General features: G+C 37.4%; 1 protein-coding gene across 6 annotated transcripts; it reads left to right on the forward strand.

Moving 5' to 3' along the window:
• The first annotated feature begins 4,256 nt into the window (after positions 1-4,256).
• APOOL (apolipoprotein O like) lies at positions 4,257-26,314 on the forward strand. Of its 6 annotated transcripts, XR_012837240.1 has the most exons (12): positions 4,257-4,333; positions 10,355-10,459; positions 11,069-11,188; positions 12,739-12,793; positions 13,720-13,818; positions 14,984-15,075; positions 16,762-16,845; positions 18,522-18,672; positions 19,990-20,185; positions 21,826-22,190; positions 24,504-25,723; positions 26,130-26,314. XR_012837240.1 is itself a non-coding variant. In XM_075763085.1 (9 exons), the coding sequence occupies exons 1-9, from the start codon at positions 4,322-4,324 to the stop codon at positions 20,085-20,087; spliced, it is 816 nt and encodes a 271-aa protein (XP_075619200.1). In that variant the 5' UTR covers positions 4,257-4,321; the 3' UTR covers positions 20,088-24,197. The 6 variants fall into 6 exon arrangements, 4 of the variants coding, with proteins under 4 accessions (XP_075619200.1, XP_075619201.1, XP_075619198.1 ...); XR_012837239.1 differs by lacking the exons at positions 4,257-4,333; positions 24,504-25,723; positions 26,130-26,314 and adding an exon at positions 4,340-4,691 and having other exon boundaries at positions 21,826-24,197; XM_075763085.1 differs by lacking the exons at positions 24,504-25,723; positions 26,130-26,314 and having other exon boundaries at positions 19,990-24,197.
• Positions 26,315-27,366: the final 1,052 nt, after the last annotated feature.

Raw genomic sequence — 27,366 nt, forward strand, 5'->3', positions numbered from 1 at the left:
ATTTCACTTTGAATGTTAATAGGACTTCTGTTAGAAAAATTAAGAATCTAGTAGAAATTGTTTAACTTAACACAAATCTGAGGAGAACAAAGAAAATTCTTGTATCTCTTATCTTTGTCTAAAGTAATACAAACTAGACCTAAGTCCATCGCATACCTTATTCCCCACATTCTTTCAGCAAGTAGTCTTACTTGTCTTCCAAAGTAATAAAAGCTGCCTTCTCCAAAACAAAAACCTGGTGGTACTTGTGACCGAGGGGCTACATCCAGGGGCTGTTGGCCCTTGAGGTGGGACAGCTCTGCCAGGCAGGGCTATTTCGTGGTATTTCATCAACAGTTTGGACAAACTCTTCATGACAAAGTGCTTCAAAGGTGGGTTGTTAAAACCGATCCTTGACTACGGCAAGATGCAGCACAACTGATAAAACTTCAGCCCAATCTGTAATGCCTGTCAGCCACCCCCAAAACTGTAGGATGCCCTCTGTACAGTTCTTTTTGCAGCATAAACGCTAAATCTGTTAGCATTAGCAAATCTTGTATCTCCACAGAGATCCCGCCTATGGTCTCTGGAGCCAGTCCTGGAGAGACTCCTTAAGAGAGAGCACAGGTCTGTTTGTATTACGGGGCCTCAGCCCTGAAAATACTCTTTATAGTACAGCCAAGTTCCTGCAGTGTAAGCTGAGAGAGAAATAAGTGGTAACTTGGGCTCATAAAGGATTTTTTTCTTTCTCCTTAGTTTTCACAATAGGGAAATTGTGCATTTCTAGGGAGGACAGAAGGGTGCAGGTTGTAGCAATGCCTTTTTGCTCGTAGTGTAGATTTTCCACATACCACATGCCTTAGACCACTGAGCTTAAAATCTCGTTAGAGACAAGACATCATCTTCCCTGTTGCCAGATGATGTTTATGTACCACTAGCACAAAAAATGGGTAGTAACAGGAAAGACTGAAGAAGCAATATTAGCTAATTAATTTATATTAAGTAATAAAAAAGTTCTTTTTCTTCTAGAATATTTCCCTCATTAAAGCTAAGGTTCAGGGTAGCTTTTTCAGGCAAGCCACGGTGGGAATAGGTTCCCCGTCTCCTCTTATACCTGAGTGGGCGTTAACTGCACGTAGATCTGAAAATCAAACCTGACCCATCTCGGTCGATGAATGGAAAATACATTGTTATTTAAACAAAACCAAGTAAGTCATATTTTCTTAGTTGATTTTTTTAAAATTATTTTCTTTACTCCCATTAGATATAAGCATAACGTTGTAGCGCTGATCAGTTCCATTTGCTAATGCATAGGCAGGCGACTATTTTTGATACAACCAACAGACGAAGGAGCATATTTTTAAAGCTTAGTTTCTACATTTTGCAGTTTATACCATACTTCCACATTCAGAAGGAAGATTACAAATAGTGTCATATAAGCTTTGATCAGTTTTTGAGATAGGTGATATACTACTGGGACCTACTTTTAATAAATGTATTTAACAAAATCAGACAGATACTGCCTGTCATTATCTTCAGGAAAAGAACCATGTTCATTCTTAATGCAGGCCAGTTTATTTTTGTCAGACACATACAAGTGTTAAAAGTGACAATTAAGGACGTTGCTGTACACATTAATGCCACTGTATGAGCAGTATTTGAAAGAAGGCAACATTGTAAAAATGATAAAGTACGTCGACAAACTGTTGTTTGACCAGCGAGGCCCACTAGCTTCTGTCCTCCCATTTCTAGAATATTGTTCATTCTCAGGCATTGGTGAAGGTATCAATACAGATCTTTTTCCTGACTGTAAATGCATCTGTCTGAATGCTGCAGGTTAAATAAGGATGCCACATTATACGTGTTAACTCTATCGCATTTTTTTTCACTAGCAACCACGAAACAAGTATGTCTTAACAACTGTTGTTCACTGGCCAAAATACCAGTAAGACCCTGTTACCAGTTAAGACTTCTGTTTTACTGAGAAACAAGGATTTCAGCTTAAAAATCTGAAAAGAAAACAGGTTAGGATATAAGAGAAATGCACTAGTATTAATAAACTTTTTACATTTGACACATACTGTATTACAAAGAAAATATCCTTGTAAGACCATTAATTGCTGGGCCATAGGTGTCTTCTGTCTAGTTTACTAAAGTAGCTAATAAAACTTGTATAGAGAGCCTTTTTTAGATAATGCTTACATGTATGAAAATGTATGACACCCTTGTACTATGGCTTGCACTTTACTTGCATTAAACTGTGAAGTAGGCTGTAGTAATGTCTTTGTATATTCAGGGGTTGAAATACCAGAGCACTAGAGTATCGTACTGCTGGTGTTCAACCTGTACTGTTAATTAAATCTGAACATGCTGACAATGTGTAGTTTGAAAACCCCACTGACTTAAAATCTTTAGCAAATAATGCTATGGGGTCTCCATGGTCTTTGGTTCTTTGTAAATATAAACATTCTTACTGTTTCTGTAGCAATAGGAGGTTATAAACCAAACTTTCACTAGGACTGTTTTCAATAATAAAAAAAAAAATCTATAGCGCCTTGTATAAAAATCATGGAGACTCCATGACCTGTGGGCATTTTTTGTTTACAAGCAGTATGTATATATGTATTAGAGGCAGAACTGTTATTTATCACAAAGTTATGTTGTGGTTGATTCTTTCTAAAATAAAGATATGTTTTCTGTCATTATGAAAAAAATAAGTATTTTAGAGCCATCTTGAAAAATTTGAAGTGTCAAAGCTTCAAATACTAGTAATCTTCCATGTTTCAGCCTTGTTTTTTTAATCAGCTGTGAGATGAACTGAGAGGTAATGGTAAACCACCTGTCTGTGCCAGGGAAAATGTCTGAGTTACATCACCATTTATGGGCTTTCTCCATCTTTTCTATAATCAACGTCTTGCTTAAGCGCTTTCACGAGTAGATACGCTACCAATGCCGTAGTAAAGTCCCTCAGCTCATTGATGCTACAGAGAGAGAAAATTAACTGCTCTAGACTAATAGAGGTAAAACTCAGTTTCAACCCCTGGATAATACAGTATTTCTTCAGTTTCACGACAGTATTTTTAATTTTATACTTGTCTATGTTGAGAGATGATCCAATAGTTTATATAGGCAATGAATGTTAGGTTTCTTTTTTCCCTCTTTTCAGATGAGTTCTGTGTGAAATACTGTAACCGGCTGCATTTTTTCTATCACAGATTAACTTGTTAACTTTTTGTGTGTCTACAATGAAAATTTATGAATGGAAAACTTCACTGTGTGTTGCTCACTGGGCATATACCTCATGGTACATTGCACAGACGTGTAAGTTGTAAGTTGCACTGCAACATTAAAAAAGGAACATATTGCTCTTTTTTCAAAGATATTAACTTATTTAAGAGATATAGTCTGTACATTATTTAAAAGAACATTTATTCTTCCTAAATTCAAACAAAGCTTTTTGTTTTGGGGAAAAAAAAAAAGTTGTAAACTTCAGTTGTAAATTTGGACTTCAATAAATGAATTATCTGCACTTACATTTTGTGCTCATGTGTGTGCATGTGTGCTCTCCAACACGTGCGATTAAGAGCAGCCATCCCAGAGGGTTTGCTCTGGGCAGAGGAGCGCTCGCTGCCGGCTGACGTCCGTTGCCCTGATGTACCTCCTGCGCCTTCTGACAGCTCCCGCTGCTTCACACCCATAGCCCTCAGAAAACCGTTCTGGATGTTCCCCTGGCCAAAGCAAATGCAGCTTTCATGGGTTTTTCTCTCCGTTTCACGTTTTAGGATGGCAACATTTGGGATTTGCACTTTTCTGACTGAAAGAGAATTAGTAGTCTTGTGTTCTTGAGTAGATGTTGGCGGGGGGAGAACATTTTCTAGGAGCCAAAAGGTTAAAAAAAAAAGAAGTATCCGAGAGATGTCAGTTCATCACAGGACTGAAGGCTCTGTACAGCAATGTTTGTGCGTGGTGTCTCTGAGGGCGGCCCTGACACAGCCCAGTGCCTCTCAGGGAGCACAGCAGAGGCCAGGCTGACCAGGGCCCCACAAAACTCTACTTTTAAATGCCAGGCGCTCTGCAGCACAGAATTAAAACAAGATAATCGATCTCGGTGCCTTACAAAGCTATGGCAACACATCCGCTGTTGTGGTTGTTAATTTAGGACAGTGATTCCCGTGCAGCCCCAGGTGCTCCCTCACTCCTGAAGAAACAGCGCAAACCTGCTCCTTCCCCTGAGGGACTCGCCGGGCCCCGCCCCCGGAGCTCCGCCCCTCAGGAGCCCCGCCCCCGCCGAGCCCTCGGCCCTTCCCGCTCGCCGTAGGCGGCCGCGGGGGCTGTCGCTAACATGGCGGCCAAGGTGAGTGCCGCCTTGCGTGAGGGAGGGCGGTGCTGCGGCGGCTCCCTCGGCCTGGGCTCCCCCGCCGGCTCACAGATACCCACGGTCTCGAGGGGAGCCGGAGGATGTCCCGTGGGGCCTCTTGTGGCTCCTCCGCCCCTCGGGAGCTCCCGGAACAGCGCTCCCCGCGCGGCCTGGCTGCCCGCCTCCTGTCAGAGCCGGCCCGGGCGCTGCGCGGCCCAGAGAGCCTCAGCCGGCGGGTTACACACAGAACTGGCCGGGCCGGTGTGTGCGCCCAGGCCCGGCGGCTGCTCCGGTCGGGGCATCGCTGAGCTCGGGAGGAGCACTGGGAATGCGGGGGCTGCCAGGCGGGAAGCGGGTAGGCCCACCCTGCCGGCTCCGGGGTGGGGGGTTCCGCAGCCCTCGCTGGTCACCCTGCACGGCCCTTCCCCGCTGCGGAGCCCCTCTTGGCTGTACAACTTCTCTGCTCCAGCGGGGGGGAGTTAGAAGGTCTTAGTTTCTCGGAGTGGGGACATCCCTGCAGCCTGTAACCGAGCGTTCAGGTGGAGGAGCAGTAGGAAAGCAAGAGGTCTCCGAATTGTTTTCTCCGTTGCAGAACTAGAGATAGAGCTGCTTCCAGAGGGTGGTTAAATTGTAAAGCAGGGAATAAAAGAAGTATTTCTCTTCTGTTTCTCCATCTACTTAAAGCTTCTGAAACACCTTCCACTCTGTACTTGAGAGATGAAATATCAAGATATTAGTTTGGCAGTAGCATTGTAAAGTGTAGTAGTGTTATACATCACTGAAACAAGGATGTTAAAATCGTGCTGTTACAAACTAACAGGGTCACAAGTATCTAAAATACCTGTAATTGTAGAGATGATATAGTGTCTTTAAACAGGGTAAAATGTGCCTGTAAGGAACTAGGTTTTTTCTCAAATATTTGGACAGGTTTTCCAGTTTTCATAGTCAAGTTGATGGTTAGGTTGCTCTCACATGACTCTTCATATTTACTTTTACAAAGCATTTAAAATGTGTATGCATATCTGTAAAGAAAAAGGCAGTGCAAATGAGGATAGCCAAAGGAATGAAAATGAAGCATTTTACCTTAGTTTGTTATGAGGCAAGTACCAGAAAACAAGAAACTGTGTTTGGCTTTGCTGTATGCCTAGCTGATCTTGAAGTAGCGTATTTAGTACATACATTTGAATGATTCGGTGCCTTCTTAATCTGTGGAGTATCAGTAAGTTGAGGTGAAATGGGAGGCTGCTCTGTTCCACTCTTGTGCAGTTTGTTTTATAGTTGTCACTAGAGATTTGTAAGTACATATCTAAATTAAAATACTGGATTTGGCCTAGAAGCTTCTGACGGTTGTCATGTCTCATGTAACTTTGGGGAAAAGTAAATCAAAAGGATTGGATACAGTTTTTTGGTCTACCTCAAGACATCTAAGTAGTAGGGGAAAAACATAAACCCATGTGTCTTCTTATTCTGTGAGTAACAGCTCTCCACTGAAAATATGATATGCAGTAGCTGCTAAAATTTTGATCTTATTTTAATCTAGCTAGTAGGTTCTGGTTTTGGGACAGAGAAGGCATATATATTTATATCTATATATACACACACCAGATTTTTGCATATAGTCTGCTCCTTTGATTACTTATTTTTGTTTTGAGGCTTGTTCCTAAATTCAGGGCAAGTTTTGTGCTCCAGTTCTTGAAGCAAGTATATAGAATTTTGTAGAGTTTCAGTGAGAAACAATAATTAACGTCTTAGAGATTAGCATAAATTAAATATATGGTTTTGTTATGCTTTATTTTGTATTCTGCATGTTTTGAGTTAAAGATAGTGAATTTTTTACAGTGATGTAGCTTTTTAACTTTTTTTATAGAATCTGTATTACTTTTGATCTTTGATAAGATTCTAACAGTATGAAATAGATTGTTTGAAATACAAAGACGTAAAACCAAAATTATCCAGGTACATTTGACAGTTTTATTATTATGTTTTGATCAGTTTTACTCTAGTTCTACTATTAAAGGGCATAGCTGTAACAATTTTATGCTAGAGAGCAGATAATAAATTTCTTCAGCTAATAATTGCTATTCAATCTTTTAATCAAAAATGCCATATCTGTTCATGCACACTGTTTAGTGCTTTGAAATAATCAACGTGCTTTTTTGCTTTTTATGTCTGTGGAAAAAAACAACCTACGTGTTGTAGCATGATGGCAGTGGTATTGCTGGCAATCTTCTGACTTTTACCATTGACCTTCTCTCCCATCCAGGGCATTAAGGCTGGTAATTTCTAATATCTGTAATTCCAGTGATGTTTGGATCTATATTCATATTGGATTCACCTCCAGAAGGTGTCATCCGGGCTCATGGCTTTTGTAACTGCTGGTATTTAGATCTGTTGCCGCTGGGGAACGGGTGATTGTCCTTTTTGTAGTTTCTTGGCGCTTAGGTCAGAGCATTATTTCAGAGAAGAGCAGAACTAGTTGTAAAATGCAGAGCAGATGTGGAATTAAACTCTTTCAATTTTAAAAAAAAAAAAAGTAAAATAGGTCCTGAATTCATTAAAGATCAGTTGGGGCTTTTTCTTTGAATCAGTTATTGACTGACATTCTGGAGTCATTCTACTGGTTGACCGTGTAATTCCAGCATTTTTTTATGGCTTAAATTTGTTGCAGATGTTGTTCTCTGTACTTCTTTCTAGTCTTTGATATAAAACTATATGATCCTGCCATTTCTTAATTCTCAATTACTTCTTTTACAATTTCATAGGTAAAATATCTTTTAATTTCTTTAGCTAAACAATAGGTGATTTTCCTTGTTTCATACATAATATCCTTTGAAGTGATTTTAATAATAAGCAGCAACTTAGCTTCTTGAGGTATTTGTAATATACCTAGTCATTAGATAAAGGAAGAGGACAGACAACTCAATGTAGTGAAGCCTCTTTAGTGTAGTCAAGGTGACGTTGCTTTTCTTTCACCTCTATCCTTTGTGATTTCAATAGAAAAGAGTGAAACTGTCTTGCAATAATTGTGCCAACGTAAGTGTTAGATAGTACAGCTGTTCATTTGGAGTTTTAAACGTTTATGCATTTGTCTTCAGGCATCCAAAAGTAAAGCAGTTACTGTCATTCAGGACTTGGACTACTTTCATCATTCACGGTATAGATTTCTCTCTTACATTTAGCACAGTAAACTCCGTTGTGAATTTCTAAAACAAATTGATCATATTTATTAAGTGAACAATATAACTTTTTCATGGTTTCTCACTTCTAAATTTTATTTTCCTTCTAGTATCTACTAAATATTGGTATGTTGTCTTGGTAGCATCGTGTATTGAACTGGGCTATCTGAATTATGATACATTTTTAAACAGATTCCTTTAATAATGCTTTAAAAACCAGGCTTTTCTTTGAGGATGGGTGTCCCTTTATAGATAAAATTCTGTAGCTCAGACTGTGGCATTCTGCTCTAAGCAACATTATCACAAAGACAGTAATTTTGTTAATTGGTTCATAGTTTGATTATTGCCATCCTCTCTTGCCGATGTGCTATATCCTGGGGTTGCTCAGTGCTGGGAGAGCTGCTCTCCAGTGCTGGGACACAGCTGAGACAACAGAGCCTCCCGGTGACTTGTTCTGCTGAGGCGGTCGTGTTAGGCACTGAAAGGAAAAATGGCAAGTGCTCCTCAGTATAGCAGTCGTAATCTTGAGTTGTACTAATGTGTTAGATCATTGATGTTTAACGTTAATTAACATTATATGTTAAACCTTTTGTCAACAGGTGACATTTTTTCGCAGTGCTGGTCCACATACATGATATCAGCATGGCTGTATTTTCCTATGTGTAGAACTTTTCTCTCTAGATGTCTGGAAGTGGTATCACCTCCATCTTCCTTCTGACCGTGTCCACATTTGCCAGCATAGCTAGGTTGACATGGGAAAAACACTTCTTTAGTAACACGATTTTTGGTCTCTCCCCCTCTGCCCCACTCTAAATCCAGATGTGTTGTTGCCTTAACTTTGCAAAGTGTCTGCTCCCCCAGCTATACGTGTCTGGTGTGTGTAAAGCCTCCCTCCCCGGTGAGGAAATGGACAGCAGCTATCACGAGTTCAACTGTTGTCTAATGCCCATACCTAGCGGTTCTGTATCAGTGCCCCCAGGCCTGTTATACTTCATGTCTGTCTGCAAAGGGAGAATATTTTGGGAGTGTCACTAGTGTAAATTAAGACACCGGTCAACATGATTGTGTCTACAGTGTTGGCTTTGCCAGCTAAGATGTGCTAGCCTAGCTGTGCTGGAGTTGTGGGGTTTTTTGACACTCCCAGCTGACATAACTGTGTTACAAAAATTGCATAATGTCAGCCTGGCCTGAACAGAAAAAGTGGTGGGGTTCTGCTTCTTGCAGCAAAATGAGCTCAGTCCTACACGTTTTCCTACCATTTCTACGTTAAAGGAAAGCATGGAAAAAAATAGTAGCCGCTAGCAGACTTTCAGGGTGGTGCGATAATTATGCTGACAAGAAGGTTTTATGCTCCAAGGAGAGGGGAGGGGCACATTGGCTCTATGTTAAGAGCGGGAATACTATATATTAATAAAGACTGTTAGTATAGAGAAACCTTAAGTAACCCTTCCTCCCTTCAGCCCCCCATGTGAAAAAAATGCAACTGAATAATAATTTTTAGCTTTATCTTACAGCTTGCAGCTCTGGTGTTGTCTGCTTGCCCCTTCTTTCATAAGAATCCTCTTATCATTGCAGTGTCCTCCTTTGTTCTCCTGCGCCTTTGTGGTTTCCTGTGATTGTAGGATCTGGAAGTTTTGCTATGAAGATCTCACAGTTTACTTTAGAAGTGACGGTGTTTTGCTGTCTTGAGTAGTTTAATCTGCATGTGATTGATGAACCTGAGCTAATTCAGGGTAGTGCTTTTGCGTTTCTTCTTGTTCATTGTGTTTTCATTATTATAACTAAATGCTATGGAGTAAATCCTACTCCTTTGACAGGATATTTCCAACTGAAAGCTGAGATGACAATAAGAATATAGTAGAGTTTTGCACTAGGGATTTAAGGTATTTCCCAAATCAAGTTGTTTTTTTCCCTGCTTTTCTGTTTTTCTGGCACTCTACCACCATCATCTCTGTGATGGGAACATTTTTCATACTCGTTTTCACATTTTTAAAGTTTCAAAAATGCTTCAGGTGAAGAACAGAAAAGTGTTTACTGATATAGAAGAAACCATAATCTACCAAAGTTGCAGATGCTTCAATATGTTGTGGCAAGTTTTTTAATGTATGGTATGCCAGCATGCTTAATGGAAGCTCTGATTGGAATCTTAAGGCAATCATTTAAGAAATATTCACCCGAAGCTGTATTAGAGTTTAAGCTTTGTGTAATATATGGTGTTTTTTTCCAAGTTAGTGTTCGAAGTAGACATCAAACTCTCATGACCAAACCCATATTTCTGTAATTTACATTTTAACATCTGTGATTCAAAAGGTTAAGCAGGTGATTCTTAATTCCAGTAATTGGTATATATTTTCATTTATTGTCAACACACAGTTATTCCAAACAGACAGTAGTTGAACCGTTCTCAGAATTGGAAAGGAGGTGACATTTTGTCTGATGTTATGGAGAATTCCTGTAAATAAAATTGAGGTGCTTTTTGCTGAAACAAGAGAGTCATTCATTGACTTGGAGTACCTGTATGTTGAGTACATTACAACTTAATTTACCTTGAGGCATGATGAAAGCATCAACATGGCTTTGAACACAAAATTCTTCCTGATGTTTTAAACATAACTGTTGTTGTCAGTGATCTCTAGCTGCTTCTTTACCGTTGTAATTTGAGAAAATCTTTGTATAAGACAGAGGAGGTTTCCAAAAGGTACATCGTTTTTAAAAGATTTTAAAAGTTACTTGTTTAGTCCCATATTTGATCAAGCACAACACAATAGTGAAATCCCAACTTTACTGCAGTGAATCTTTTATTTCTGCATTTAGACTCCCTTTTTCCATCTGTCTGTCCCAGGTGGCAAAGCTGGCAGCTGCTGCTTCTGGTCTGCCATTTGCATTTATTACTGTACATGCAGCGACAGAAAAGGAATCCAAGGGTCAGATGATGAAGCCGAATCAGGTGAGAATCTTACTGTTTGTTAGTCTTTAAAATAATACTAGAAGAATCTGCAGAACACCATCTCTTTCCATTGAATTATATTACCCAGTAATTAAAATACATAGCTAAGTAATATGTGCTAATAAAAATTACCTCCTAAATAACTGATCACTATAGCACAAAACATTAAGTGTTACAATAGTAAGTTAGTAAAGTTTTATCTCATTTTCATTATTACATTATTTCCAGACTGAAACCAGAAAAGGTAATAGTGTAACACTTACTGATAACAGTCTTTTTCTATTGTGCAGTTTCTAGTAATACATGTGTGCATCTTCCAACTATTCTTGTTCATGCTTTTTCTGAATAACAGATATTTTTATCATACCTAGTAATTCTGCTTCTTAGAACCTGGACAATACTTTCAGTTTTCATTTCTGAAAAATTAATCTGTTGTCACACTTGTGTAAAGCAAGTTTGTAAATGTAAAAAGCATAATTGGATATAGAGGTTTTGTTTGCTGGAATGGGAATGCTAAGGATTTGCAGTCTTGACAAACACTCTTCAGTGTAAATACTAATCGGTATAGAAAACTATCTCCCTGCAGTACAGTTATGCCTTTTGTTCCAGCTTCCAATTTACTGTCCACCACCTCTGAAATCAAAATACATTGAAGAGCAGCCTGGTCACTTGCAGAAGCAATTTTCTTCAGTAAGACAGACAACCGGCCGCTATATTGGATGGTGCAAGGTAAGAAATACCTGCATCCAAAGTTTTCTACAGTTCCTGACAGCACTAGACTAAAACATTAAAAAAACAGCATGCTTCACCCTAAAGGATTTTTTTGCAGTTCTTTGTATTAGCATACACCTATAATTTAAGCTGCAAAAATGATGTCTTCTCTCGTGTTTCTCTACTGTGCTTATAACAGGAAACCTGTGCGTTCTCCTCGTTTTCCAAATCAAAAGGCAGTGCGAGAAATAGGTCCCCTTCAGTCAATGCTAAACTGGATCTAGCCCAACCCACAACGTCAGGTGCAGAAATATCTCTTGGTTAAGTTTTACATCAGGAGTTACATAGGTAAATTCTTGCTAGCAGAACTTGATAACATTTAGGAGTCTGAAATTCTGGGAACAGTCCACAGAGAGCGAGCAAGATGCTTCCAATGGGCGGGTTAAAAGACCTGATTTAGGTACTTCAGGAAAGACAAACTGACTGCATTCAGTGTAAGTGTTAAAGCAGGCTAATACTAACTAGTCATCAAAAATACCCACAATTCTTTTATTGAATATTCTAGGCATAGAAGAAAATGCGATGCCTATTACCATTCTCTTAACTGCTGGTAAATGACAACTTTACCCTGGCTGGTTTTAGTATGAAATTTTATGCTTGTATTTTTCTCTTAAAAAGTAGACCCTATTATTTGGAAAAAAACAAATATAAATATCTTCCTGTATTTTCTGTTAATTTTGATTCCATTGGTCTGTGAAAATTTTGTCAGTGACTGCATAACTGAAATAATTTAGTTATAAACCTGTATCAAACTTTTCTATGCTCTTAATTGCCATGTGAGTGTTTCCGAGATGGACTAGCAGTGACCTCTGGTGGTACAAATTCTATCTTACTGCAAATTATTTCAGTGAAATAACTCAGGGTGACATTCTTTTTCATTAATCTTCTGAAGAATGGATATTTACTCAATTTTTTTAGCAGTCTGAGGACAATGATAGTAATAATAGGCTAGTAGAAGATTTTTTTCTGATAAAGAAAAACTTGTAATTAAATAAATTGACCAATTTGAAGGGAGTAATTCAAATTAGTTGAGCACACATGTTAGACCACATCAGTACTGCTTATCTTTAGCAACAATTAGCACCGTTTTTGCAAAAAGACAAAGTCACTTTTACTGGATAAGTCTCTCTAGGGAAGAGGAGATTGTATTAGTATAATTCAATTTTCTTATGTTATACAGTTGGCATCCAGATGTTTTGCTACTCTACAGTTTTGTTCCCGAGATGTCCATTTCAAAAGTGATCTTACTATATTAAAGAGATTTATTTTTTTTAATTAAACCTGAATGGAAGTTTTAAAAATATAAATACGATAGCCAAAAAGGGGATATATCTCAGCACAGCCTCTGTAGAAGTTAACTCATCTGGTTTAGCTTTTTTTAAAGTTTCATGGTATTTCTTTGTCTCATTGTGCTGAGCCATATGTATCAACCGAATAGTTTTGTACTGAAAACATCTACTTTTGCAAAGATTTTACATTTATTTTGTTTTGTTGTTGGTTTTTTTTAGGATGCTTTTGTCTTTGTTAAAAATGGAATAATGGATTCAATTCAATTTGGGAAAGGTAGGCAAGTCACATAATTCTCAATTGAGCGTTTTCTGTTGTTTCTCCTTGCAACTTAGATGGTTGAAACAGCAAATTCTACTTATGGGGGGAGGAGGGAGATGGGTGGTAGGGGAGTGCACTGGAATACTTTCTGCAAGTGTGTGTGGGAAAAACTGGGACCACAGTTCACTACAGAGTTTCATTTCTGTTCTCCAATGAGAGAAATGACCAATTAAACAGTATTTCTCATTCTTTTGATTTTTAGCTTTGTTCTTAAAATCATAGTGTCGCAGAATCATTGAAGTTAGAATCTATAGATCCATAGATCTCTCTGAAGAGGTACCTCTGTAGGTTGTCTAGTCCAGTCACCTGCTTAAAGCAGGGCCAAAGCAGGTTGCTTAGATCTCTGCCCAGTCAGGTCTTAAATAGCTGCAGGGATGGAAATTCCACAACCTGTCTTAATTATAAAACTTCTTAATTCTAGCACAAGTGACAAGCATTATTTGCATTCAAGTTCAGTATCAGAAACTTTAGATAACAGTTATTTTCCTTAAAAATAGTATCATGGGAGATTCCAAAATATGTGATTTGTCATTTAAACTATATTAACTCACAGTAAAATCAAAACTTAACACTATGCTTTCCTTTTCCTTTATTAAGTACTAACATTTTACAAAACATTAAAAAGTACCTAAGGAGAAAAATTATCATCTTTGCCGCTGTGTTTTTAGAACAGTGGTTCTCATTCTAACACAGACTGCAGAGTGTGCACCTGGCAAATAAGGCACCTTCATTCATGAACAAAAAAATCCAGTCTTGGACTGTTGTCAGTTTTGGGTATTCCTAATTCTACTTCCATCTTTATTTCTTCAGTGGGAAATAAAATAAAAGGATTAATATTGAATTGCTATGCTTCTTTTTTTTTTTTCTTTTTTAATTCTAAGATGCTTACATTTACCTGAAGAATCCACCACCAGAATTTCTTCCCAAAGTTGGTGTAATTACAGTATCAGGCTTAGCTGGCATAGTGCTGGCAAGAAAAGGTAGGGTTTTTTGCTTATTTTCATTATCGGTGTGTTGAATATGTAGCGTGTAGTAATTTTAATGGTCACAAGACTTTTCTGAAACATAGGCGAAAAACTATGTAACTAGTATTAAATCCATCTTGATAAATGGAAGGGACATTATTAAATACTACTTCTAGAAGCCGGCCACGACCTACCAGAACAGGATTATATGGTCATTTTTAATGGTGGAATTAACAGAAATTAGGACACTTGGTTTTTGAGTTTGTTCATTACTGGTTTTCAGAAACAATGTATATATGGGAGGAAATCGGAGACAAATTAACAGGCAAGGTTACTGAATGTGGTGAAAACTAAGGGAATTTAGAGGGAAGAAGCAAAAGAGTGTTGGTGTTTGGCTGACAGGTACAAAAGAATACACATTGGAAGGTGTGGTTTCGGTAGCTTTCAAGCCAAAAGGGTAATTTATTAGATACAGGTGTCTCTCCTTTCAAGGTAAATATTAGAGGAATAATACTTAACCTGCCAGAAAATACTGTTCAGAAAATGTTAATCTGTAATACCTGAGTGCATGTCTATCTGAATATTTCACAAAGAAAACATATGAATCAAAATACTGGCAGATTAGTGAAAGCATTTTTCTTGTATGTCTGTTACTTTTTGGTGGATGCATTTAAAAAACAAAAATAAACAAAACCCCCCCCCAAAACAGAACAAAAAAACCCCCTTGGACTTGAGAATCTATCATCAGGGCTCCTTGTCAACAAACAGGAACCGGAGCCTGGCCCAGCTGTTCTCCCCTTTGAACAGAGGCCCCAGTTTCCAGGCTCCTGGCTGCTCCAAATGCTGCACTCGATGTCCTCAAGAGAGTGCGCGTGGAGCTAGTGAAGAACCGCAGCAGCTCCTAAATAACGCAGACATTTGTCTCATTTTTCACAATATTGGAAGATCTAATTTGGGATTATTTCTCATTGAAGAAACCAGTGTTTGGAATACCAGTATCTCCTGCAAACGTGACTCTACTAAACTGTAATCACACTCTGTATTCTTTCCTCCAGCTGTTAGGGAGTTAATTTTGATGTAAACAATGATTAGGGGTTGAGCAATTGGATTTAATTGATACAGCTACTTAGCTTTACATTTCATTAGTGTCTAATTATTTGAAATATTTGGCTTTGTACAGATTCTAGATTTAAGAAAATTGCTTATCCTTTGGGACTTACTACTTTAGGAATTTCTGTTTGTTACCCAGCTCAGTCAGTGGTATTTGCTAAGGTAAGTTTACTTTTATTTTAATGTTGAATTAACAGTGAATTTAGTCATAGCATTCCCATTTTACTTGAATTAAGTGTCATAGGACTAGGAGTCAGAATTCACCTGCATCTTCATTAAAACATGCAATGCTTCACAGGTGTTAATTGCATAACTATAAAAATTTAATAAACTGAATTTAAAAATGCAGCCTCTCAAACTTTTAATCCTCACTTCTCAAATAAATGCAAGATTATTTTATCTTGCTGAAATAAAAATACATTAAAAATAAAGCCTTGCTGAACTTAATAGATATGCAATTTGAGATACTGTACAATTGCATCTCTTGTAAGAAATACTTGTTTTCCAGTTACTGTCATCTTGCAGTTGTCTCCCTAATTAGAGTATGTCTTAGCTGTTTGTGTAGAAAAGCAGAACTATACTTAATACTTTGTATGCAAGAATTGTTTGCACACAGTACTTTTCTACACAAAAAGTGAATTGAAAAGCAGGATATAAAGTCTATGTATCTCTTCCTCCTCTATAGTTTTCCAGTGTTTCCCTATTTAGAAAAGCACATACTACTTCATAAGAATTCTTCGTAGTTCCTTGACGAACTTTGTATTTATAGTTTTAAAACTGCACTTCTGTGTTAAATTGATGAGGCAGGAAAATTTAATTTAGTTGTGTTTGGTTATAGGACTTATCAATCTTTTAGTTAAATGATCAGATTTAAGTTTTGACAGAATTTTTTTTGAAACGTTATTCTGAAATCTGATTGAAAAAACTACTATTGAATCTCTTAACTTTTCATCATGCTGAAACAGTTGTTATGGTTATGAATTTTAGTGAAGTAGTTTTGTTTGGTATTTTTATACTTCCAGAGTACTTGGGAAGATACCGCAAAGACCTGTAGTGTGGTTAAAATCATTGGGCAATGTTATATTGCTAAACCCATATGTTGTTTTTTTCTTATATGCAAATCTATGAGGATTACAGTTTCTCAAGAAACCAAGGGATTTCTTGGCTTATTGTCGTAAGATTTAAATGTCAGGGTAGGAAGATGGAGAAATTAATAGGAATGCTACGCTGTACATTATGACCTATCTCAGGAAGCTAAATCCTTTTTTCCTATCTACTCACATTATGTATCACGTTTTGCACAGTTTTTTGTAGTTGCAGCAGTGAAGTACTCTGTTTCTACAGAGCATTTGTAAAGGTACTCCATACTTAGTGCAGTATTATAAAATTACTTTTTGAAAATAGACTGAAGGATGTGGCCATTTGTAAAGCAAAGCACTGCTCAGTAACGTGGGCCAGGTCATCTTTTGGGGCTTTTTCCTTCTGTGTTGCTGTCTTAGATCATTTCCAACATAGTGAGACAAGTTTGGATCCTTCAGAACTGCTGCTCCAGCCTGTTGTGCTACCATTGCCAAAACACTGTTTGCTAGTCAGGTTTTTATTTCATTTTAAGTAGGTGGATGTAGCATGTGAATGCTACCTGTGGATTCCTAATACCAATTTAAACATTATTTAGGATTTGCTTGATGTAAGAGAAACATGCACTAGATCTTGAAAAGTAGATTATTAAAATGTCATAGTGTGGGGTCAAGCACGATCTCATGCAAATAAGATGCATTTCATTTGAATGGTCTCTGTATCTTAGTATTTTTAAAGCTGTTGTTCAATTATGTTTTTCTAAAAAAATAGGTAACAGGGAAAAAGTTATTTTCTGCAAGCCATCAAACCTATGAAGCTGTGCGATCACTATGGGCAAAAAAAGATGTCACCAAGGTAGGCTTTCTGAAGTAATGACTGTACCTCACAAATTCAAAGGGGGGAAAAAAGTAAATTAGAAGGTCAAGTCCTATTGTGCTGATACTGTTTAAGATTACTAATTGCATTGTGATGCACAGAAACCCTTCTGATACCTTTGTAACTTCAGTGTTTAATTGATGTCATATTTGCTATACCTTTCAGACCAATAGATGTTGAGATCCCCTATGTAGTCCCACAAAACATGCAAGATGCACAAGAGAAGACTGAGTTTCTCTTATAGCTCGGTTTTGATGTTGACAAAAATAATCCATTCTGATTCAAGCTTTGGTCCTAAGCAGACCGCTGAATTTAAGATAGACACACAGAATTACAGTAGGTATGACTAGCTTATTCTTAAAGATACCAGTGAGGGAAATTCCACAGCCCTTCCAGGTAGTCTGTTTTAATTACCCTGTGATAGAAATTGTCCATGTCTGATTTTACTTTTTTTTTTCCTTGTCCTGTCCTCATTGCAGCCATAGTGAATAAATGGTCAGTAACCTCTTTATATTGACCTATTGCATATGGGAAATTTATCATGGTTTTTGACATTATCTTCTCCCTAGTATAACCTTTTCTCATAGAGCAGGCTTTCTAACTTACGTAATTCCTATTCTCCTCTGAGCTTTCTCTAGTTTCTCTCTCTCCTTTTTCTGTTTTTAGGTTTTTTTGTATGTGGTTTGTGTTGTTTGTTTTTGGGTTTTTTAAGTGAAGTGGTCAAAATCGGACATAGTAAACCCGCTGAGGCCTTGCCAGCACTAAGTGGAGGGGAGCATTGACCTCCTGTAAATTACATATGGAAGTTAGGTTAGTGCATCCCAGAATTAAACACGTTGTTTGTGCAACCTGAAAGCGTTTTTCTCCAGTGGAAATTTAAAAACACCTGGCAAAAGTAGTACTTCCCTGAGTACAATTTCAGCTTTGCACAGTGATTTTTTTTTTCTCTTTTTAAAGAAAATGAAAGCTTCTCAGTCATATTAACATTTAGAAGTATTTTACTCTAAATTTATGGTCATCATTTCTATGCAGTCCTCACCTTTTATTTCCACTAAGGAGTGCAAATGGAATTCTGAATTTTGAAAATGAGATTGAGATAACTGTAATTAAAGTGATAGCAAAACAAGAATTGATGTGGTAAAGACAGTTTCCATTAACTTTATTTTTTTCCCCTGAGTGAAGCCTGTTCACCAAACAATATATTTATTTTTCATTACTAGACTGTTACCATGATTTATCTTTCCATCTACTGTTAACTAAGGGTAGTGAGTGTTCTGTAAAAACTAAATGCTATTTCAGTCTTGTGTAAGACTGTAGGTTCCTAATCTGTAAGTGAACAGTGACTTCCTTGTGAAGTACTTTGAGGGTCTCAGGTAAAAGCAGAGTTCAGACTTAAGTATATACTTGTGACAAACTAAATTTCCTCGTGTGAATTTGAAGTTACTGTATCTGAACTGTGGGGTTCTTCCACGCATTTTATTTTTTCCAGCTGAGTCCCTTGCATGCAGCTGACTTTACTAGTTGAATATCATTGTATGATGTCACATCTGAAAATAATTTCATAAAGATAAGCTTTCAGACTTGAAACCTTTATTTGCAATAATGTATTAAGCATATACCCACATGCATTTTTTTTATTAATGTTTGGTTTACAGCTGCAGCAAGAGTCAAAATCAGTTACACAAGAAGATAAGAAAGAGATTTCTAGTACAAAACCTGAGTCTGCTATTGAGCCGAGATCATTTAACACAACAGAACCTTCTCCAGTAGAGTCTTGGAGTAATAAAGATCCAGTGCCTTCATCAGGTGAACATTTCACGTGTGATCTCAGGGCAACTTGCAAATACAATTTCTTGACTTAATTTTGTAGTTACCCTCGCTTTAAAATGGAGCAGGCTGTCATAGCATATTATTCTTGAGAATACACTGGATGCACTGTCATTTAATATATACTTCAGAGCCTCAGGGAAGTGGTCATCTTCTCACTGTGGACCCTGTCACAGTATCAGAATTGTTACATATTTGTTGTTCTCTCTCAATAATGTTTTCTTTCATTTCATATGGTGTGGACCATATCCCATATTGTGGGATATGAGCTGATGCCATCAAGTACTTCTGTTAAATACCTACTTTATCTTTCTGCTGTCTGAATACTGTAAGTGTAATTTAAAGGATTACTGCTGGATTTTTGTGAAAACAGCTAATTTGAATCACTGTTCATTTCTCTGTATGGGTTCTATATCTTCAGATATTGGTAAAAGAGATGTGTAATTGACAAATGAAGCATTGGGTTTTATTTTGCTGGTTTTTTGCAGTGATGTTCTTTGTGTATCTTTAAGTGGTTGAGATAATCGACTAGATCATGTGGCAGTGTCCTGGTTCTGGCAAGGATAGAGTTTAGTTCACAAGGAGCTATGTAACATACAAATATCTCAATAGGCCAATTGCTAAGAGAGATAGTGGAATTAACTATAAAAGAACAACTAAATTTGTTTTAAAATATTGTTACCTTTTGTAGGGGTGATTTCTGAATTTTATTCATCACTTAAACTTGCTTACTTTTTATTGTGTCCCTGCCTGCAGCAGGGGGTTTGGAACTAGGTGATCTTTAAGGTCCCTTCCAACCCAAACCATCTGATGATTCTTTACCAGAACCGTTTTTTTCTGGAAAGCAAGCAGAGCAGATTTGGGTGGGGGGTTTAATTTCTTTTTCCTTTATTTTCACTATAATACACATTTGCATCTTTCTTTGCTTTGCACCTGCATTTTTTCTGATTTAGTTTGTGGAATGCTTTTGCATTCACTTCAGGCCAGACTGTCTTTAATGGTTTTATGCATATAGATCTCTTCTGTCTTTGCTTTCATGGGTGTAATTAGTTCATGTCCCTAATAGTACAGGGAGTAGGAGGAAGACCTGCTCTCCATCCTTTGCTGTATGTTAGTAATTACAACATGCCTTCATTGTCCTGTATCATTTACACAGTTTTAACTGGAACGTACATATGTTGGTCTTTTGTAAGTGTTTGGTAATACAGTAATTTTCAAGATGTGTCAATAAGCTTTTTTTCTACGGGTCAAATATATATATGTTTTTTAATTGAATGTCTTTAATATCTCTGCCAGGAACAGTGAAGACACCAAAATTTAAGCCTGATCCAAAACTTATGGACCATGGTCAGTCCAGCCCAGAAGATGTGGATATGTACAGTACTAGAAGCTAAGACGAATCTGCTTACGAATCTTTGCAAAGTATTACAGATAAGGGGGAGGGAAGGAATAATCCTTACAATACATACTCTGTGAGGTATAATTTAATCAGGTATTTTCTTAATTCCCAATTTGTATTATTGACTTACATGATTCTGTTTAGCGAATATTTTGTTTCTCACTACTTACAAGCAGTGAGAATTCACTCATTGTCAGTGTCATTAGCAAGACACTGAGAAAATGAGATTTGTCAATGTCTTCTCACAATGAGCTTGTTAATAAATGTCGCTTCACAAAGGATATGTGAAAATGTAAACATGTCTCTGTACTTTTGCTCAAATGTTCATTAATCTAAAAGATGAATGTGATGGATGGGGTTTGCAGAGGCTTCTTTGTCTTTTTTCTTTCAGCTCTGTAATGAAGTGCAACTTCTTACTGGTCTGAGTACCCTTAAAAAGTCAGTTGTTGAATCATACAAATAGCATTATCTTTAATGCTTGTATAAATAAGTCACTTTTTTTATTGCAAAGTCATTTGTTGTTGTTTGCCCCTTTCACAAAGGTGAATGGAAACAACTACATGTCCTGCATGCTTCTTGTGTATTTAAATGTCACTTAAGTTGGGAAAAAACAGACAACCGATCTCTCAAACATCCTTTATAGACCACATATTAGTTTTCACCTACTTCTAATACTTTGAAGAAATGTAAGCAAATTGCCTAATCCATGAAACTGATACTGTTTGAATTTATGGAATGTGTTAGCAATGTTTAGGAAGTTGGAAACCTTCTGTAGTTTTGAGATTTAGAGTGCTGACAACTATTAAAAATGCAAAAGTAATAGGCAGCCAACTTTTTCTTCCCAGAAGTTGGTATGCAATACACCTAGATATTGGTAGGATTTCTATGAACATAAGAATGAAATTAGAAATTGATTAAGTTTCCTAGGATGAAACTTTCAAACACTGCTTTTATCATTGTGTATGCCACTCTACTTCTGTTCATCCTCCATTGGGTTGGAATAGATCTAATGGTCTTCCCTGAACACAGTGCAACTCGTTATCAGTACACAATGATAATTAGCCTGCTGCCTAGAGGTAATCTCATCTGTATCTAATGTGGCACTTCCTTAATATATAAACTGCAAAAGGACACTGTACTGGTAGTTTGTCCTTCATCTGTTGAATTCTGTTATCTTTCAATTAATGAAAGTATGTGCTTTGTTGTAAAGTTGAGGGGGGGAAGGAAGAACAAACTATACAAACATGGTTTGGTTAGAAGACTTAAACCTGAAAAGAAATGCTGCTTCATATGAATGTGTTCTCAGCACTGGCATATGAAGGGATGTTTGCTCCTGTTCCCCATAAGAAGAGATTTCACAATCTGATTCCTTCTTCTAAGGCCTCTAATGCAAAGGCAAATGTCTAGTGAAATACAGACAGACAATATTCCCAGCGTCACTGTGGGACTAGCAGAAGTTGTGTGGAGATACTGCACAATGGGATGTGCGCAAGGCACAAGTGACGAATGAGCAAAAGAATAAGTAAGGCTGTTATGATGGTTCAGAAACAGAGAAGTATTGATATTTTGGAATCCAAATTTCAGGCAAAGTGTTTGACTTTGTTATACAGAGTCCAACGGAAGGTGAAGCCAGTGAATGTGAAATTTAAAGAAGAAGAATTCTATTAGTTAAACTTGCTTAGGATAGTTGACTTAGAATTTAATGTGTTTTGTTTCTTTAATCATCTCTTAAGGCTCAGGAAACTGTCAGAACTCAGGCAGCAATAAGAGGATATTAAATCAATCTTCACAGACCTCCTGGACAAGACACATTTAGTATTCCATCAGAGAGAGAGGAGTAGAAAAATTAGATGGCTGGGCTTCATGTACCATTTCCAGGGAAACAGATGAAGACCTAAGGCAGAAAGTGAAAGTGGTGAAGAAATGATCATTTTCAAGTGCAAGACTGGATGGCAGAAATTGAATTATCTGTCTCCCTTTGATCAGATTCTGGATCAAAAAAGTAAAGGAAAACCCACCTGCTCTACTCCTAGATTCTATTTAAATTATAACTTACGTTCTTTGAGTGATATGCTACCACAGCAAGTCAACAAGAAAGGTAAGATGATGCAGGTTTGCGTGGATTTTGTAGGGGTTTACTGTGGTGACATTTTTCAGCACATAGTGGAAAACTATGCACAGGAATTAGTCTTCTGGGAGCGGGGAGAGGAGCTACCTTGGATAGCTGTTCAGGAACAAGTGTGTCTGCCCTTTCCAGGCAAGAGTAGGTCTTGAAAGACTGTCCTTACCTGCAGTGCCAAAAGCTAGGCTGGTCCTTTCCATACTTTAAGGGGATTTCCACTCAAACCTCATGATACAAATGAAAGTGTCTGGTCTGCAAAAGGTACACTGGGCTCCTTGGTGGTCAGGCAGTGAAGAATTAAATGTTTCCTGCCAGCTGTTCGTATTACAACCCCTGATGTAACAAGAAGTTCATGCTGTAAATGAACGTGATACACAAAGCTTTCCCCAGGCTGTATTTTAGTCTCGAATTACTCCTTTGGGAAAAATTGTAATAGAACTGTGTCTCAGAGTTAAATTGTCATTCAGAAGTCTCAGATACATTTCCTGGGACATAACTTAAAATTATCGCTCCTGCCCACTTTGATGAATGAACGATATGAGGAATACAGTTCTAGAGCTCATAAAATGGTATTTCTGTGCTCTGTCATTTCTTAGTGGACAAGAGGAGTGAGCCAGCACAGGTTTATTCCAGTACAGGATTTGTCTACTACTGTCACTTTTTAGCTCATTTTTCTGGTCAGTTGAGATTTCTCTGTCTCATTCTTCTCTACAAGAGAGGGCAATTTTTTATGGTTTGTTTTCTATCAACAGTTTTTGTTTAATAGCCCAACACAGTTGAAAAGCTGACACTAAAATTAGAGGCTTGGGTTTCGGCACTGAAACAAATACAGCTATTAGAGGACTGTCTCCCTATCTGCAGCCAAAGAAAACAGGACAGAAAAAGTATGAGAAGTTTTGTATCCTATCTGGGTGTGTTCTCTGCTTTCGGAAAGACTATAATTGATTTTTCAGTTGGTATTTCTGTGTCCTGGGGAATAGATTTACTAGTAGTGGAAAGGATTTTTTTTTTTAAACCTGGAATATGATATAGTATAATAGTTCTTTGAAAATAGACGCTTCTGTTAGCGTCAGTCATTGTCTTGTCCACCCATGTGAGACACAGGATGAGAGAAATTTCTAGAGGTACCAAAAAAGATGCAGGTTATTATAGAGAGGTTTGGAATGTATTTGCTGAAATGAAGGCAGCCCAAATCAGATTACTAATCTGCTGTTGTACAAATATTGGAATGGTGACTCTGAATCGTTATTACTCAGCTGCCATTTTGCGAAGTGTTTCTTTATCAAATCTAAAAAGCTGTCTGCCGTCTTCAGACAGCTGAAGCTCTGCATTTTGTATAATGCTCTGCAGATGGCTGGTTCCAGATAACTACAAGGAATGTAGCTGCATCTCTGTATTAATAATCTATGGTAAAGGTGCTATGCAATGGCTTTAAAAAAGCAAAGCAAATCTATGTTATGCCATGCTTGTGAGTCCTCATTTTAAATATCTGTGCCTGACTTGATCTCTCTAAGATTTCAGACCCACTATGCAAACCTGTTAAACAAGGATAAATTAACATAACTACAGAGGAAAAGTTGCATTGCAAGACATGGTTCTATTAATTTATAGTGAAACACTTTGAAATGCCTCTCAAATGTATCATTAATAGTCAGTTAAACTTAAAGCTTGACCTGAAAGTTCAAAATAGTTTCTTTCATAATGCAACAACAGAATAAAAGTAAGAATGTATGCTGTAATTTTTATATAAGTTATGTATTTTTGAAAAATCCAGTATCTTAAAGAACTGGGTCACATGATGACTTTTATAATATAGAACTGTTTTTAATCTAATGCATGTTTTTTTTTTATTTATGATTGATTGTATTTGTTATATAGAGATTTGGAACTTGTTGATAATTTTTTTATTTACATAAAACTGATTGTAATACTTTATTTTGTCATATCATTGTGAAGCACCTGAAAATAAAGGGTGATAAGATATTTTTAAAAATTAAGTTTAACTTTTGTATGTTGTCTCATCTCTGGAGCAAATTGTCAGTTCCTTTTCTCTAAAGTACATTTTAAAAGTTAATTGGTAAACATGACTAAGTCACACCTGTTTCACTAATGTTGGGGAAAAAACTTCACCCCTGAAGTACTGAAACATACAGTCCTGGTAGAAGTCACCAAAGTAGGTGGTAGAAGTCACCAAAGGCAGGACATTTTAATGCTCAGCATTCAGTTGTTTATGTGTCTTAAATTTTGAGAAGTGCTTCCATTTTCTTTTCTTGGCAATTTCTTCTGAAGTATGCTGTAGCTCAGAACTTGGAAAAAAGAGAGCTTTTATCTATCCTGGAGGAATGACACGTATTGTTAAAAGAACGAGGCAGATCGCAAAGATATTTGCCTCATTACAACTCCATGATAATCTTCCAGGTAAAGTAATTTGCCAATCCAAGAGTCATAAATAATGTACTACATGGTCTAACCTACAGTGTAACTACTTAAAAGAAGAAAAATTGTGTGAATAAGTAATGTGGCTATTTCAATGGCAGATTATCGTTATGATTCTTAGGAAAATATTGTATAGAATTTTTTTAATGCATCAGTATAGCTATCTTGTAGTGAAAGTTTGGAGTATTTCTGAATAACATTAAAATACAGAAAATGTATTTTAAATCTAACAAGAGTGGGGTCCTACAAAGCCTAGACTTTTTAAAAAGGAGCATTAGTAAGCACTAGAATGTGTGTACTTTTTATTTTAAACTCTAAGAAGCAAAGCTCAGATATGTGCTGATAGTAAGCTGCAGTCAAGAAAGACTGTAATCAAAACCATTCTAGAAGTTATCATATTATTTGTATTAGCACAGCGTTGATGTGCTGTTCTCGTAGACCAGAGCAAGTGTACAAACCAAACTGAAATGCTAAGGAGAAGGAAATCTGGAAGTTGGAAAATCTTGTTGTAACACTATTTTTTTTTATTTGAAGAAACTTCTTTGTTTTCAGGTCTAATGGCCAGATCTATTTTGTGTTGCAAAAAATGAATATATCAGTACACACTAACTAGTTGTAGGAGAAGAGAAAGGAGAGGGAAATGAAAGTTTCATCACCGACTCAAAAGTGGTGAAAGGGACATGCATTTGGGAGTTCTGAGTTTACTGCGGGGCAGAATCAGAACACCACTATTCAAGGTGGAATTAGTTCTTTCCCCTTTCATTTATGGGCTGTAGGAGATTACTTTTACTGAAACCACTGAAAGAAATTCCGTGTGTTTCCTTTGCTGTCATCGGGTAATAGGTCTAAACTGAGGCTATCATGGTTTTAAGTGTTGGTAACTTTTTTGTGCTTTATTTGTAGCAGTCCTAATACCAATATGTGAGAAATACGTAGCTTGTTGTGCCTCCCTCAGAACCTCTGCAACACAACAGTAGCAGAAAGAGTGTTCTCCAAAGCCATCTTGAAGCAGATCTAAAATGAATTAAGATTAAAGCAAATGAGCAGTTGACCAGCTTTCACCATTGATTTTGGTCAGTAACTTTGCTTTAGTTACAGCTCTCTGTTTGAGGAAATAAAATTAGCCTAGGTGTAGTCTACCTAGACTGTTGTTGTAGAATGCATAACTTTCCACTTGATTTTGCTGTGTTCCAAAAATGAAGACAGTAAGAGAAAGAAAGATGTATGCTGTGCAATATAAAGCTAACAGCTGTTTAGGCCTATTGCTATTGGTTTTATTTGTTGTTACCTAAGTAACAGGTAAAGGCCTCTGCAGCCTTTCCGTGAGGCCTAGTCCAAACCCGTTGCATTCAATAAAATGCAAACGATGTCACAGAAAGCTCATAGTGTGGGTTTTGTAATTTGCTTCATTAGAACATCTCACCCGAGTAAAAACTGCAAATTACATTTCTGCATCTTTGTCTCAAACAAATTTAAAAGCCCTAGGTAAAGGTGTTCTGTGTATCTGACAACCTGAAGTACCAACATTCAGCAGCTGCGAGCTGGAACAGGAGGGAAATTCCCTGTCAACTAGAAGAACAAAGCACGTGTATGAACTGGTGCTTCACACTTCTGTGTTCCAGGTGAAGAAAGATCACACAATTTTTTTTACTGAGGTATATGTTAATTTCTCTGTTCTTGTGAGTGTGACTCTGGGATCTCTTTCCTCTAAAGCAGTCTTCTGGCAGGGCTAAGACTTGGTCTAATCCTCTGCTGTAAAGTTAAGTGCTGTTGGGCTTTCAGCCCAAGCAGTATTCTTTCAAGAATTTGCTATGCATTGATTTTTACAGATCATTATTTATCCTTTGAAAAGTAAAGGTTAAAGTTTACCTGTAGCTGTTAATGTAACTGTGTTGGGCATGTTTTCATAAGCAGCTAGCTCCTGTCAAATGAAGAAATCCATATTGGGATTTTACTAGTTATGGAGAAATTTCAAGAGCGCCATCCTAAAAGACTTGACTTAAACTTCAACGCAGTTAATCTTGCACAAACTCTGGGTGTATCCCCATTATGCCTGTGTAGTTCTTCAGGATGTTGGGTCATTCACATAGAGGCCGTTGCAGATTCAGGATCTTGTCGTGCAGTGAATGTTGTGAATTTTTGAAAGACTTAATAAAAAGGCAAGATGACAGTTTGGGCGTGTGCTAAGGTGTCACTTTTTGTTGCCATTCATCCTTGCCAGAAGGGTATCTTCTATCCTTTTCTCAGAAGGGAAACAAGATTGCAAAAGAGAAAAGTTAACCAACAAAAATTAATGGTAGATGCATAGGATTACAGGATTCCTCCTTAGCTCCTGCTCATCCCTGTTAGCCAGCTTCCGGACCAGCGTGCGGTGCACACCTTTCCCAGGCCACATTCAGTCTCAGACAAAGGGATGGAGAAGCTCTTCCCTCCCTTTCTCTCATTCCTAACTTGGTTTGGAACTTGGCTAGGGCTGATGGTCAGGGTATGTGCAGCAGCTGAGGCTACTTCCCCCACCCAGACGGAGTCTTCTGAGATCATGATCTTCCTGTGCCCTCCCATGTTCCTCCTAGGTTTAAAGGCTTCCCGCTCATCAGAATATATTTAAGACTGTTAAAAGACTTGAAAAAATAAGTGTTCATTTCAGTGTGTCTTACCAAACTCTTGATGTCTAGCTTATTCATAGTTTTATAGAAATTGCCCAGGAAATAAATAG

Source organism: Balearica regulorum, chromosome 11, assembly GCF_011004875.1.
Source record: "Balearica regulorum gibbericeps isolate bBalReg1 chromosome 11, bBalReg1.pri, whole genome shotgun sequence".
Taxonomy (NCBI): Eukaryota; Metazoa; Chordata; class Aves; order Gruiformes; family Gruidae; genus Balearica; species Balearica regulorum.